The 15,054-nt window shown below is 49.3% G+C and overlaps 2 protein-coding genes across 3 annotated transcripts in view; one reads left to right on the top strand and one right to left on the bottom strand.

The window, feature by feature from the left end:
- Positions 1-11,223, top strand: part of MACF1 (microtubule actin crosslinking factor 1) — a 324,508-nt gene extending 313,285 nt beyond the window's left edge. For both annotated transcript variants that reach the window (XM_063139804.1, XM_063139803.1), the window contains 5 exons: positions 788-856; positions 2,691-2,902; positions 3,792-3,902; positions 7,417-7,540; positions 8,744-11,223. In XM_063139804.1, the coding sequence (XP_062995874.1) occupies positions 788-856; positions 2,691-2,902; positions 3,792-3,902; positions 7,417-7,540; positions 8,744-9,000 (773 nt within the window). In that variant the 3' untranslated portion in view covers positions 9,001-11,223. The remainder of the gene's footprint in view (positions 1-787; positions 857-2,690; positions 2,903-3,791; positions 3,903-7,416; positions 7,541-8,743) is intronic.
- The window catches only part of PABPC4 (poly(A) binding protein cytoplasmic 4), a 563,337-nt gene that overhangs the window by 482,573 nt on the left and 65,710 nt on the right, over positions 1-15,054 (bottom strand). The gene's annotated exons all lie outside the window — the stretch shown is intronic.

A 15,054-nucleotide genomic window follows, 5' to 3' on the forward strand; every position in this document is an offset into this window, starting at 1 on the left:
CTCCAATGAAATGAAGGGCATGCAGCCCCTGTTTATTGTAATCCCTGCGCTGGAGAAGTTACCATTTAGATCTTCTACTGCAAACACCAATGTTTTGGGCTGGCCCTAAACACAGATACCAATGAGTAAAGAGGACATTGTAGGAAAGGCTTGCTGTGTGTGAGGGAGAAAGATACTGTGCGTGCGCATGTATGTGTGTGAGAGAGAAAGATATGGGCCCGGTTTGCATGAGGGTGGCTAATAACCAATGGTGGCTTGTTAACCCTCCCCGTGTGTCAGTCATGTACCGACCCATTTCCGTAATTACCCTCGCCAGGTGCAGATTGTCATGATGTGCAAACCTGGCGAGGGTGACTGGCAGGGGTGATTAATAAACCACCCAGAAGCACACTCTGTTGTAGGGCTGCTGGGTGCTTTGTTAACTATCCCAGCCAGCCACCTTCGCCAGATTCTCATGTCACAACAACCCATGCCTGGCAAAGGTAATTAGGGAAAGAAGCTGGCCTGTGAGCCATCATGGCTTCTTAACCGCCCTCGTGTGTGCAAACCCAGAGTGAGAGAGGGGCGGTGGTGGTGGTGGAATCCCACGGAACCCATAGAGCTTTGGCTTCTCTAAGCTAAACTCTCTTTCAGCACCCCTTCAGTTTCCACTTTGGCACTCCGAAACAGCGTCCCTGCATGCTAGCGTGCAGGAACCTTCCTTCTTTCCTTCTCCTCTTTGACCCACACTGCTGTCTGTTCTCCTGCCCTGTCTTTTCTTTGTATGTGTGTATTTTCTTTATTCTAGTTCACCACCCTGGAAGTAAAATAAAACGCTCTGATTCCAGCTCTTCGATTGCCAGTCAGTCTCCGATAGGTTGGCGGTTTTTCTTGGCTTTGGTCGTTCCCCTTGGCTTCTTCTCTCTCTCTCTCCTGTTGGGAATGGCTTTGCTGCTCTAACGTGCCCCAGTCTTCCTCTTGTCCCCTGGCCCAGAATGTTCCTTCCTTCCGCAGCGCTTTGGCAGAGAGGGGGAAATGAGACGGTTTTGCTGGTTTGGGTGGGAAGCACCCTGGGGAGGGGTTCCCTGTCCCCACCTGGCCCTGTCTGCTACCCCAGCTCAGAGCTGCCCATTCACTTTCCTGCCGCCAAGGGCTCGGGGTGGGTTACCATGGTCATCTGCGTAGGCTTACCCTTACAGCAGCCTTGAATAGTAGGGCTTAGCAGGAAGCAGGGATTGGGCCCTGTGTCAACATGAGACTAGCCTCCCTTAGCCCCTTTCCTGCATCTCCCCCAATCCCAAACCCTTCCCCCCTCCCATGGCAACGTTTGCCTTTTCACGTGGAAACAGTCCATGAGTTGGTTGGTGTCTTGCCATAGAAATGTCGGTGATATGAGTGGCGGGAGAGGGGGGAGTTCCCCACTGTTGGCAACCACTAAGTCCCCCTCCGCTTGCCTGGGGAGCTGCCGGCCTTTCCGGTCCCCAGCTGTCAGAAGCAGGTGTACCTCCCCACCCACGGCATTTTGCCTGAAATGGGGCGCGTGCTGCCGTGTCGCTGGAACTCTTGGATTTCCTCCGGCCTCACCTCTCTGCATCTCGGTGGCCTCGGCAATGCTGCCTCCAGCGCCCTTGGTGCTGCTCCCAAGCACTCCTGCCAGGCATTGCTCCACCCTCAGGTTATTCCAGCACAATAGTTAAGTGGCCCGTCTTGGCTAGGGGGTTGTGTGAAACCTCTCGCTGCCCTTGTTTGCCCTGCAAGGCTTTCTGCTGCATGGACTCGCTTACTTAACAAGACTGCTCCTTGCTATGTACATCTGTCTGTTGGGTTTGTCCCCGTCCCCACCACAAGACTGCAGAATATGCTGGCCATTTTTATTTTTTTTAGCAAGCTGGTGGGGTGATTCCAAGGAAGGGAATATTTCCCCTATTTCCTGGTTGCAAGTACCCAACCCAGATCCATTTCCTTCCAATATCTTTGGCATAAGGACTCTCGTCACCTGGCCCTGCGCCGCAGAAACCTTACCTGGTGCACTGTGCCGGCGGCACACCAAGTGCTTGAGCAAGGGCCTGTCAGCATTCTGCAGTTGGGTCCGCAGCCTCTGGTGCTAAGTGGGGAGCAGAAGAAGGGTCCCTTGACCAAGGCTGTGTCTTCCTCCGCCAGAGGCTCCCTTGCTAGCCCTGTTGAGCAGATTGCCCAGAGTCAGCATACCGTTCCCCCATGAGCAGCAGCAGCTGTGGGGAGTGAGCACAAGGCTGGTGCTCTCTGTAGGTCTGCATAAAGGCTACGCCTCTGTGTCCTGTGTGGATTTGCCCTGTAGCAGGCCAAGGCACCGCTGCCAGTATTTCGGACTGAGGTCTGGTGCTCCTGCACTGAACTCCGAAAACAATGGCGCTGAGCTGCACAATGCTTGTTCCACACTTTGGGCTACACCTCGAAGGGAGGCTTTTCCTCTCTGTCTTCCTCGAAACTTTTTCGATGATGCAGCAGCAAATTGGTGTGGCCAAGATGGCCTTTCTTCCGCTATGGGCTCAGTCCAAACAAGAATGAAAGCACTCAAAGCTCCCAATGCTGCCCCCCCACCCACCCACCCCCGAGCAAGTCTGCACCAGGGTGTCAGAAGCAGCTGGCTTTGGCATGCGTTTAGTCTTCCGATTACATTTATTTGGCTTCATGCTTCAGCTGCTGCTGCTGTTGTTGTCTGTTCCTTACAGCACGAGGAAGAACTAACCTCGAACTTCGAGAGAAATTCATTCTCCCAGAGGGAGCTTCTCAGGGAATGGCACCGTTCCGGTCCAGGGGCCGCAGGTCAAAGCCCTCTTCTCGGGCCGCCTCCCCGACACGCTCCAGTTCCAGTGCCAGCCAGAGCAACCACAGCTGCACTTCCATGCCATCGTCCCCAGCCACGCCGGCAAGTGGGACCAAGGTGAGGCCTCACGTAAATATATAAAAAGTTTCTTGTCCTCCAATTTCATTTTTTGTTACTGTTTCAGGAATTTTTTTTACAAACAGATGCTTCCTCTTAAAACTTTGGGCAGCTGTGTACATCTATCTGTACAGTAGGTACCAAAAGCCTCTGTTGGGGGTGTCAAATCCTGAGCCAAGGGCAGCAGGCAGCCGGGTCAGTCCTACCATGGTCTCCTTGTGACTAAATGACAGCTCCTCGTGTGGGCTGACGGAATCCTCCTCCCCCCCCCCCCCCACGCGCACACAGTTGCGGACTGCGAAGGTGCGGTGTGACGCAGCCCGTCCTTAAGTGATGCGCCCCTCTTCAAGGCACGCGCTGACCTAGAGGCGTCCAGCCAAACCTGTTCGTGCAGTGATAAGCCCACTCCTATGGAGAGAGCTTCGGCATCACTCAAACACTTCATTCCTTTCTACTGTGACTGTGGAGTGCTGCCCCGTTCAGGTAGGAAGAGTGAAAAGGCGAAGGCTGCGTTTCTCCCCACACCCACCCACCCACCCCGCCAATTCTATCTGTCTGTGTCTCATTTCAGTTTGAGGGCTGTCTCTGATTGGTTTCTTGACTTCAGTGCCACAGAGCTCCTCTGGCTGTGGGCCTGGACCATCTCGCATGCCTCAGCCTCTCATCTCATTGTGCCGATTTATGTTCGTTTTCATGATTTACTGGGTTTGGCTTTTTTATTTTAATTTTAGGATTTATTTTCTTTTCTTTTTTTTTCTGTTTTATTCCCTTCCATCCTGGACCCTCCCCTCCCCTCCCCTCCCCTCCCCTCCCTCCGCTCTCACTTCCCCTTTCCTTGCCCTCCCTCGTCCCTTTCCCTCAACCTCTCTTTGGACTTTCCATTTCACAGACTCCGCATCACTTCACTCGTTGTTATGACAAACCCTGGTTGGTAAACAGCAAGGCAGGTACCCCTTTGAGGGGCTACGATAGTGCTGACCTCCACCTGTCTGCTTCTGAGGTAGAGTATGGCTTACCTGCGCCAGTCCCTATTGCAAAAGGAGGAATGTGGCCCAGCTTCCTTTCCCCGTTGTAACGCTTTCCCTTTCATAACAGCGCTTGGTAACACTCCGTCCATGCTAGGGCTGTTGTGGTTTTCATGGGCATCTAACTTGGACTTCCTAAACACTCAGAGAGAGGATTGGTCTTGAAATGATGCATCAAAAACAAACACCAGATATAATCCACAAGTTGCAACCAGCTGCAGCAACCTGTCAGGCTGTAGCATAATGCAAGCGGAAGGAGACCAGCACGGCTGTCGCCTTGTGACACAGTGGGAGGAAGCCGCTGGGTAGCTTGGAGACACAATGCACCTCTTGTCCAGGGGGGGCGGGGGGCTTCCAGGTGAGATTTGGTGTTGGGCGATCGTGCTGTCTCATTTACAGAATTTTACAGAGGATCCATTATTATTATTATTATTATTATTATTATTATTATTTATTTATATAGCACCATCAATGTACATGGTGCTGTACACAGTAAAACAATAAATAGCAAGACCTTGCTGCATAGGCTTACATTCTAATAAAATCATAATAAAACAATAAGGAGGGGAAGAGAATGCACCAAACAGGCAGTATAAAAGTCAGAGCAAAATCAAGTTTTAAAAGCTTTAGGAAAAAGAAAAGTTTTTAGCTGAGCTTTAAAAGCTGCGATTGAACTTGTAGTTCTCAAATGTTCTGGAAGAGCGTTCCAGGCGTAAGGGGCAGCCGAAGAAAATGGACGAAGCCGAGCAAGGGAAGTAGAGACCCTTGGGCAGGTGAGAAACATGGCATCAGAGGAGCGAAGAGCACGAGCGGGGCAATAGTGTGAGATGAGAGAGGAGAGATAGGAAGGAGCTAGACAGTGAAAAGCTTTGTAGGTCAACAGGAGAAGTTTATATTGGATTCTGAAGTGAATTGGAAGCCAATGAAGAGATTTCAGAAGCGGAGTAACATGGTCAGAGTGGCGAGCCAAGAAGATGATCTTAGCAGCAGAGTGGTGAACAGAAACCAACGGACTGATGTGAGAAGAAGGAAGGCCAGTGAGAAGAAGGTTGCAGTAGTCCAACTGAGAAATAACCAATGCATGAACAAGAGTCTTGGCAGAAGAGACAGACAAAAATGATCGAATCCTGGCAATATTATACAGGAAAAAACGACAGGATTTAGCTACTGCCTCGATATGAGGAATAAAGGAGAGTGAGGAATCAAATATAAAGCCAAGACTACGAGCTTCCTTGACCGGAGTAAGCGTGACATCGTTGACCGTAAGAGAGAATGAGAGGAGAAGGTTTAGGAGGAAAAACAAGCAGTTCAGTCTTTGCCATATTAAGTTTCAAACGACGATGAAGCAACCAAGCTGAGATATCTGAAAGACATGCCGAGATACGATCGTGAACGTCAGGAGAAAGATCCGGAGATGAAAGATATAACTGTGTATCATCGGCATACAGGTGATATTGGAAATACCTGGTAAGGAAGAAAAGGCTGCCCAGAGCCTTTCGATTGCTAGCGCTAGAAGTACTCTGTCTGGAAACACCACTCCTGCGCACGCATGGTACGATCCAGCAAGGCAGTACTTCTATTCTTGCAACTGCAAGAAACGCCCAGGCTGACAGTAAAATTAGGAGGTTTATGGTGGGCCGCCATGATGGCCTGGATACGGCTTGGCACTCACAAGCTGTTTCAGCTTGAACTACGGATGTTTTAGGTGGTTGATCTATGGAATAAACCCCTTGGAGCCTGTCCCTAGTTTAAAGGCAGAGGTGGTTGTGCATTTGCAGTCTCTAGTGGCACCAAATGCTGGGGGGTCTGGAGTGAAGGCAGAGGCTTTTATCCCAGGCCGCAGGAAGAGCTCTTTGACATCTTTCTTCACTGCTGGAGAAGGAGTTGATGGAACCTCCGGTGCTGTGGAATCCAAAGAGAAAAATCCCTCTCCTTGCTACCTCTACTAGGGATGTGTGAAAATTCTGTTGGGGCTGGTGGAAACTTGATAGCTTTTCCCCATTCAGCCCCAGTGGATTCTGTTCCGTTTCTTCCCCCACCCCCATGGATTTTTTTTAATGTATCTTGGAATTTGTGCAAATGGAGGTGTTCTTTGTTTTGAAATCCCCCCCCCCCCCGCCCCCCGGTCTTTTGCAAGTATGCAACAGCACAGATTCAACTGTCCCATATTTGTAGTCCTCCCATGTCAATTTCCTTGTATGTTTCAGCTGCCAATGGGAGCACTAAAGTGAAGTGTAGCATGCAAGGAAACTGACAAGGCGAGACTGCCTATAAGCTAATTTGCACAGTTGCAAAAGACCAAGGGGAAAATAATAGTAAGACAAAGGAGGAACCCATTTGCACAACTCAGAAGCACAAAAAAAAATGTGGATAAAGGAACTGCACCAAGGGACACACACACACACACACACACACACACACAATATCTCCACTTTGGGAATGTAATCCTCTCGCTATTAAGTGTTGAACTGACTCTTGTCAGCATCCTCCTCTCTTGCAACACTTTCCCAAGTCTCCAGCAAGTCTGGAAAGGGGAGTTCTTTATTGGTTCCCCACACACTTTTTGCAGCTCCTTTTCAGAGTAGTTACTCCCGTTGTGCAAATTTCCCCTCTGTTTACTGCCAAGCCTTTAAATTTGCACAAATTTACAAGGAAATTGATGGGGACGCATCTGAATTAGCATTCTTGTGCACTTGCGAAAGACCGGGGAAAGTTAAAAAAAACCCACCCATTTGCGCCAAATTTCAAGATTCACCAAAAGGAAAAAAACTGTTTTGCACAGATTACCATTGCACAAATGGCAGGACCCAAAGAACAACAAGAACATGCACAAAACGTTTTCCGTATGGGGGGGGGGGAACCTGCTACAGTCTGCTGAAATGGAAACTGCAGGAACCCGTCAAGCTCAAGCTGAAAGTAATTCCCTGCATCGCCCACCCCAAACCACCCCAGTTCTGCCCTCTTCTGTGTCCTGCAACTTCCATGAGGCTTCAGTACAAGAAGGTCACCCAAAGGCATGTGTGCAATAGGGTGGAGAAAAGAAAACCCCTCCTAGTGCGATGACTTGGACAGGTGCCTTTCTGACGTTCTGCCTTTATACCCCAGACCCTGAAGCACTCAGGAACTTTAGTCTCCCCCGGCAAGGAGAATCTGGTCTAATTAACAGCCTGGCTTTCTTTGTGCAATAATGAAGACTAATAGCAGGAAAGAGCTTTGTTTGCTGTCTGTCTGTCTGTCTGCTTCTCTCTTCTTGCCATGCAGCACCTTAAAGGTCATGAGCGATGGCAGGGTGGGGCCGGGCACAGGGAGGAGGCAGCCAGCCAGCCAGCCCTCAGTGGTCCTGGTTGCTGCTAGATTTCCCATTGACCTTTAAGATGCACTCTGGCTGCTGGAGCACCTCTTACCCTTCTTAAACTTTTATCTCTCTTTAAAACCCATTGCGATTCATGACTCCCACATGACGAGGGCTTTGCTTCCCTTTATTCCTAGGTCACTCCGTCTTCAAGCAGCAAGCTGAAACGGCCCACTTTCCACTCGAGCCGAACCTCTCTCGCTGGCGATACCAGTAACAGCTCTTCGCCAGTTTCTTCAGGTGCCAAAACTAATCGGGCTGGTAAGTGCCAAGCGTCGTCCCCGTTCCCAGCGACTTCGTAGGGAGGCTGCTGCACCTTTGTCACGTTGAGCCTCAGCCCCTGCTTCTATACTATAGGATTAATCATACTGGCCTACCTAACGAGGCCGCTGCAAGGATTAGTAAAATGTGACGTGAGTGCTACGGATTGGCATGGTATTATGAATGGAGGGAAAAGCCAAGGACAGCCATCTATTTTCTGTAGATTTTCTTGGCAGAGGGAAAAGCCAAGGACAGCCATCTATTTCCTGTAGATTTTCTCATTCCTTTTATATGCAATCTTGACTCTTTTAGTCTTCAATCCCTTCCCCACTTACCTGGGAGTAAGCCCTATTGAACTCATTGGGACTTACTGTTAACTAGACACGTACCGGATTGTTCTGAACGTTCCAGTGCAGGGCTGGGAACATCTGGCCATCCAGATGTTGGTGGAGTGCAGCTCCCATCAGCTGTGGCCAGCAGGGCCAATTATGAGGGATAACAGCGTAGCCTCCGCAGGGCTACATGTTCTGCAAAGCCTCCCTCCACAGCAAGAGCTTTTTATTAAGTGATGAGTGGCTAGAGGGGTCTCTTCTGAGACAGTAGGAAGTCCAGATACAGGGCTGGACACAAACTGGAATGGAGCACCAATGCTAAAGCATCACTCATGTATAACTGCTCCCCCCTCCCCAGAATATCTATTAGTACTGTGCGAAACACCAGCCTGTCTGCGCATCAATTGCTTGTGATAGCTATCAGCACTCCAGTTCCAGCACACACAAGATATAGAAAGAAAGATGGTGTCTAGCAGGCAGGCCGATAGCTACCTGCAGCAGCTGAGAAGCAGACGGAGACTTTGGCCAACAATGGGGAACTTCCGGCCCGTGGAGGTTCTGCAACCAGCCCTCAGAGACTTTGGCTTTGGGAAGAGAATCTCCTGTTGCTTCCAAACATGGATTGAAGAGAGCAGGGGGATCTCCCTGACTAAGTGTGCCACTCGCCTTCCCATAGCGGAGGGCACGGTGTGGGTGAAGCTGTCCCGGCCAAGGCACAGGCTGGAACCAGGAGAATGTCAGGGACATGGCCACACACCCTGGAGGATTCCCCCCCTCTTCACCAGGGTCATTCCCTCCCATCCACCCCGGGGTGTAGTTCCTCTTCCTGGGCTTCCCTTGCGGTGTTAGAAATTTCTGATTTAATTTCCAGATCCTAAGAAAACAGCCAGTCGTCCTACAAGCCGCGCTGGGAGCCGCACTGGGAGCAGAGCCAGCAGCCGGCGGGGCAGCGACGCCTCCGACTTCGATCTTCTGGAAACCCAGTCGGCCTGTTCAGACACTTCGGAAAGCAGCGCCACAGGGGGACAGAGCAGTTCCCGGCGGGGCATGGCAAAGCCCTCCAAAATCCCCACCATGTCCAAGAAGACGACCGCTGCCACCCCCAAAAATCCCGGCCCCAAAAGATAATGCGGCACCCACGCCTACAGACACAAAGGAAAACCTGTGTCCCGTTTTTAGCCCGGCTTCGTACATTGGATGTATATTTATTCTACGTGGGAGAAATTATATTGTTAAAAGTGTAAAAGAATAATTGTGTTATGAAGCTGCCTTATTTTGTTCTGTTAATTTTTTTTATTTTATTTTATTTTTTTTGTACGTTACTATTTTCATGTGAATATTTATGTAGATAAAACTTGCCTTCTGGTGACCCTCTTTGCGTTGGGGGCCCCAGGGAAAAGAAATGTGGGGGAGAGCAGAAGCAAGCAAAAGGTCAAGATGTGAAAATGTAAAAACGAAACACGAAAACAAACAGACAAAAAAATATAAATGGGATTTCTGTGCAGTGCAGGAGGTGATCCTGCGTTATCTTTTAGGGTTGTTTCCTAAATGCATCTTTATAAAAACTTAACTTGCTGTCTCAGCAAGGTAAATTATGTTTAAAAGCAACACCTGAACATCCAGCAGTGTTCAAGGAACTCTCTTTTTTTTTCTTTTTTTGTGTAAATCATGGATACCTCAATAAGAGAGAAACATGTGGTGTAGGGGATCTGGGGCTTCTGTTTCCAGTTTTTAAAAGAAATCATTGTGGTTTTACCTGAAGATAAAGTGGAGTGAGTTTGAATTCGTCAATAAACTTTGCACACGCTTCATTCAAATAAAGGTGTTCACTAAAAATGCTGTATTTAGCAAAACAAAATCCCTGTCAGCTGCTGGGCTTTTAAAGAGCAACCAGTGCGACATTTTCAGGGGTGACGCTTGCCGCTGTCCAGAGCCATCAGGCACCACCGGTGTGGAAGATTCTGGGGGTGAGGGGCGCACGGCGTTGCCTTTGCGCAGCGGGGCAAAATGGGAGTTTCTGCAACTTGTTTCTCCTGTCTTGCCCCTGTAAAAAACACACACACAACTGACATCACTTTTTAGTTCACAAACTGCTATTTAACTGCATCATTTCCTATTTATTATTTCAACTGACCTGCGGGAGACCCTGCACGCCAGCGAAGAAGAGCTGCCTTCAACACGCACAGTCGCTTGTTCTTAGAAACGTTAAAAGAGTGTATCACCAGCAGCCCACGTGAACGCCGGCCCCCTCTCTCCCGCCTGTCCTGCGCCCCCCCCTTTTCCCTTTATGAAGGGAAGAAGACGACAGGCGAGTGGGCGATAATGACCGCAAAGACGGGAGAGGGGAGGGAATTGGGGGGCAACCTGGTCTTCCGGTATTTATTAACTTGTGCTCTTTCCCTGCTCTGACTGACCATATTGCTGTGTGATTCTCTCAGTTGGTTTAATTGAGCCAGAACCTGAAGCTCTACCAATGAATTGTTTAAAAAAAAAAAAGACACTTTTTGTATTAAAATTGCTTGCAGTAATAATAAAAAAAGAAATTTGCCTCTAATTTTATGCTGCATAGTAAACCACTGGATTGTGGGGAGGGGGGGGATTTACAGGCTCATGTTTTCCTCCCGTGACTTTTCCTCCCTCCGAGAAGTGAACCCGGTTCTTCATCTGTGGTTACTTGTTCTCAAGCCATCTGAACCACCACATGGTGAACTAGGGGTTTCCAAGCAATCACAGGTTATTGTGAAATCAACCAGCTTAGTTTTCATACAGGGCCTCTGATCAGTGCTAAGAGATCCACTCTGCTTGCTCCTGGCTTTTGCACAACTTGTACATCTGCTTCTCTGTCTAAAGCCCCTTTAAAGCCATCTAAGCCAGTGGCTTTAAAAGGACAAATCCAGAAGGCTATCAGTGACTACTAGTCGTACTGGCTCTGTGGAACCCCCATGGCCAGAGACCGTCTACCTCTCAGTACTGGGAGAGGGTAACCACTTTGCATGCCTTGTGACCTCTCTGGTGACCACTTGGGCCAGAGGATGCTGGACTAGATTCCCTTTTGGCCTGATCCAGCAGGGCTCTTCTGACTTTGCTACATCTCAGCAGACGTCTTTATTACAAGCTGGCATCTGTGGGCAAAGGCGTTGTACTACTCATTCCTCTGCCTTCCTCCTTACTATCTTAAGATGGGGCTCTAGGCTTAACACCACAACCTTGCCCAGAAACAATTCCTGCTACCCCGTTTATTATTATTTTTAATCTCTAGGCTAAGGAGAAGTTTTGTACAACTCAGAAATTTGCATCCTATATTGTAAACCTAACATTGGTTGCTCCTAATAAAGGTGGTGTTTTACAGCATCTGTACTGTGATTGTTCCTTTATTTTACCATGTGGGAATGCACATTTGAGTAGAACAAGTAACCATGGAAGAATTACAAGTTTTCCTAGTGAAATTACTGTACAAGAGCATATGTGTATGTAACTTCCCCATGTTTTAAATTGAGTGATGTGTTTATCTAGAAAGCTACATGAGCTGTACCATAAGCAGCCCTACTTGTACCCAGCCAGTCCCTCAACTTGACTCAACCTGAAAATCCCAGCTTTAGTGATGAGGGCAGTTCACTCTGCACATGCTCAAAGGCGCTGTCACCATTAATATTCATGTTCTGAATGCTAGAGCTGTTCTCTAGTCCGGGCCGTACAAAACTACAACATTCAATTATTTTGTTAGATTAAGAGTGGAATCTTATGCATGTCTCCTCAGAAGCCAGCCCTACTGAATTCATAGGGTATTACTTCCAGGTAAGTACATCAGGATATTTAAAACTTGATTGTGAAAAAAGGCGCCCCAAGTGGGTAGCAGATATTTTGAAGATAAAAGCACTACTCCGGGATAGGTTCCCAGGCTAAGACAAATGAGAGAGCAGCTATTGGGGATGAATGGCCCCTGTTCTTCCTAAAAGACAACTGCACCAGGATAACACCTGTGTAGATTTGTAGGAAGTGCTTTATTGGAGCTTACAAGGTGCAGCTAGAAGAGAAATGTCCACCGAGGATTAAATAGATTGCGAGTTTGGGGAGCTGCTCCCTGCCCCCCACTTTTCCTGATCCAAATCACAGGCACCCTGGAGCTGTTATTCGTTATTCAGCTAGTAGTTTCCTTTCCTCCCCAGGCTAATAGTGGCTGGGGTGGGTGGGGGTTCAATGTGGAAGTCACAGGGAACCATCTCCGCTGTCACTGCTGTGCCAGTCAGAATCCTAGTCCCCCACCGCCGTTCTGGGCCAGCCCTTCCATTAGGCAGAGTGAGGCATCTGCCTTGGGCAACAGTTGCCCTAAGGGGCAGGGAGATGCTGGAGGATAGAGCTGTGTGCGCCCCCAGGTGGCCTGTCCTACTCCCCCTCTCCCCAAAACTAGCCTGTCATGAGCTACAGTTGACAATGCTGTCCTGATGCTAGTATTGAAGCAAGATTTAACTGCTAGGCTGGTTGGCTTCTGTCTGTGGAATTGAGGAGGGAGGGGGCCACCATCCTGACCTTTGACTCAGGCAGCAAAATTATGTGGGCCAACCCTGCAGCTGATCCATTGTTTTTGGGTTGGTTTTTAAATAGAATGAGAGATCCAACCTAGGATCTCCCATGTGGTGAGGAGCGTTGGTCCAAAGGCCCTTTCTACAGCGAGGGTTTCCCATAGCTCCGCCAACAGCCCTGATTCGACACATGCCCACTGGCCTGACTGCAGGAAACCCCATTGAACACAGTGGCTTCAGAGTAAAGTAGCTTTCTCCCAGCCTGGTGCCTCCAGATGATCTTGGCTACAATTCCCAGAATTCCTAACCATTTGTCATGATGTTGCTGGGAGCGGATGAAGTCCAAAACATCTCCCCATGTTCAGAGGCCATAGAACAGCGGTCCTCAACCTGTGGGCCGGGACCCCTTTGGGGGTTGAATGACCCTTTCCCAGGGGTCGCCTAAGACCATCGGAAAACACATATTTCCAATGGTCTTTGGAAACTGTATTGACTGAACTATGTCATGTATCATCTTTTGTATTATTAAAGCTATTGTTATGTATTATTTTCATTAGCAAACCATCCCATGACAATGGATCGTGTAGAGAAGAATGAAAATAATTTTATGGTTGGGGGTCACCACAACATGAGGAACTGTATTAAAGGGGGGTTGGGAGAAGGTTGCATTAGGAAGGCTGAGAACCACTGCCATAGAACATCCCCAGTAGGGCTACAGCAGTATGGCTAACTAGGCTAGATGGCTGTATAAAATAATATGGTTTGGCCATGCTTCAATTTTTGTTGCAGAAGGGTGTTTGGAGTTGGATGGCTTCATTTGGAAGACCCAGGATGGTGGTAGAGAATGGCTGCAAAAAGAGTTGCCAGATTCTCAACAGGCTCCGCTCCTGGATGCTGCCGGAGTCATTTCCTCCCTCTCTGCAGAAAAGTAAAATGGGAGTGCAGCAGGACTGGATGACATCAGGGAGGGGGAGGGGCTTCAGGGGTGAGCCATGCCCCGCTGACCTCATGCAGCTGGTGCCCTCCAGAGGTTTTGGACTTCAACTCCCATCAGCATAGCCAATGGTCCAGAATGTTGGGTATTGGGAGTCCAAAATGGCAGGAGGGCACCAGGTTGGGGAAGGCTGCCTTAACCTGTCGACTCAGAGCTGGACCAGGGACATCTCTTTCTCCTTCCCTGGAGGAGTCCGAGAACCATATGTTTTGGAAACATATTGGAATAGTTGCCTCTTTGGGGAAGGATTTTATCCTACAGATAAACGTCGTATTGGAACACACTTTAATATTTACTGATGAACATGTACTTTTCATTTATTTACCTGTTTGCTGGCAATTAACACATGGTCAGCGTAAATGGATTTTCCGTGCTCTTCTGACAGTCAAAAAGGCTGATACTACAACCCTGGATAGATAAATGCTCGCTTCCTATACTGCAATGAAAACCTAACAACACTGGCAATATTTTTGTAAGCCGCCTTGAGAGCCTTTTTTTGGCTAAAGGGTGGAATAAAAGTTCTATAATAAATAAATAAACATTCGAAAGGGTGGTCTATAGATGCCATTGGCGAATGGACCTCTATATGGATATTTGGTCCTTTAGATACTTTTTCTTGTTTGTTCTTTTAAAAAAAAAACAAAATTACACCCAGAAAAGAGTGTGAATCAATATGGCAAGGGAGACGTGGCCCACCAGCGGCAGCACCTCTCGGGTAATTGCTCTTCCTGCAGATAGGCGCGATCATGGTGGCCCAGGACTTCTCCTTGGCTGTGCCACAGTTCACCATCTCAGGTATTGTGGAGACCTTGTTATTGCTCCTGTTCCTCACCGCCTGCTCTGCACCAGCGGTTTCATGGAATCCAGAGACAGCAGGCGCAAACGGACCGCGTTAAATATGCACAACAGCACTAGGAGAAAAATGAAGATGCTCCTGACCCAGAAAGGCCGGGGCGATGTCTTTTTTCCGACCATTCAGAGAACCAGGTTGTGGTCCTCGAGCCCAGAACCGACGCCAGGCACAACCTGCCGTCCTTGCAGAGATGTCTTTGGGCAGGGTTTCAACGATCACAGACGGCAGCCTTGTGGACGAATCTCGTACATCTATACTGAGCGGCTGCACCAGCAAGTCACTGGTCCTTTCGGAGCAGGGATCCTTGCTCGGGCCACCAATAGAGCATCTAAGGCCCAGAGTCAACAGGTTAGGGCAGCCTTCCCCAATCTGTTGCTCTCCTGACGTTTTGGACTACAATAGCCGAACATTCTGGACCATTGGCAATGCTGGCTTGGGCTGATGAGAGTTGAAGTCCAAAACCTCTGGAGGGCACCAGGATGGGGAGGGCTGCTTTAGGGCGGCCCACGGATGACCTGTCTTTCAAGCGTGCCATCGCTGGAGGTAGCCCTGGAGAGAGTCGCATATGCGAAGAATTGAGCCCTCCTTCCCGAGGAGTCTCAGACTGGAGAGGCATGTAAGAGCGGAAAGCCCGGATAAAAGGGCGAGGAAGCCGCTGGTGGCAGGAGGCTCTGGCGTTGCGGGTGCCGCGGGCTGGAGGAGGTGCCGTCTGGGCTCGTGGGCGGCTCGGGGTGCTCCTTTCCCTGCGCTCCGCTCTCGGCCCAGCCCGGGCCACGGTCGCCGCCCCACTCGCGAGCCTTCTCGCCTTCGCCGGC

This window comes from Elgaria multicarinata, chromosome 13 (assembly GCF_023053635.1).
Source record: "Elgaria multicarinata webbii isolate HBS135686 ecotype San Diego chromosome 13, rElgMul1.1.pri, whole genome shotgun sequence".
In the NCBI taxonomy this organism is placed as follows: Eukaryota; Metazoa; Chordata; class Lepidosauria; order Squamata; family Anguidae; genus Elgaria; species Elgaria multicarinata.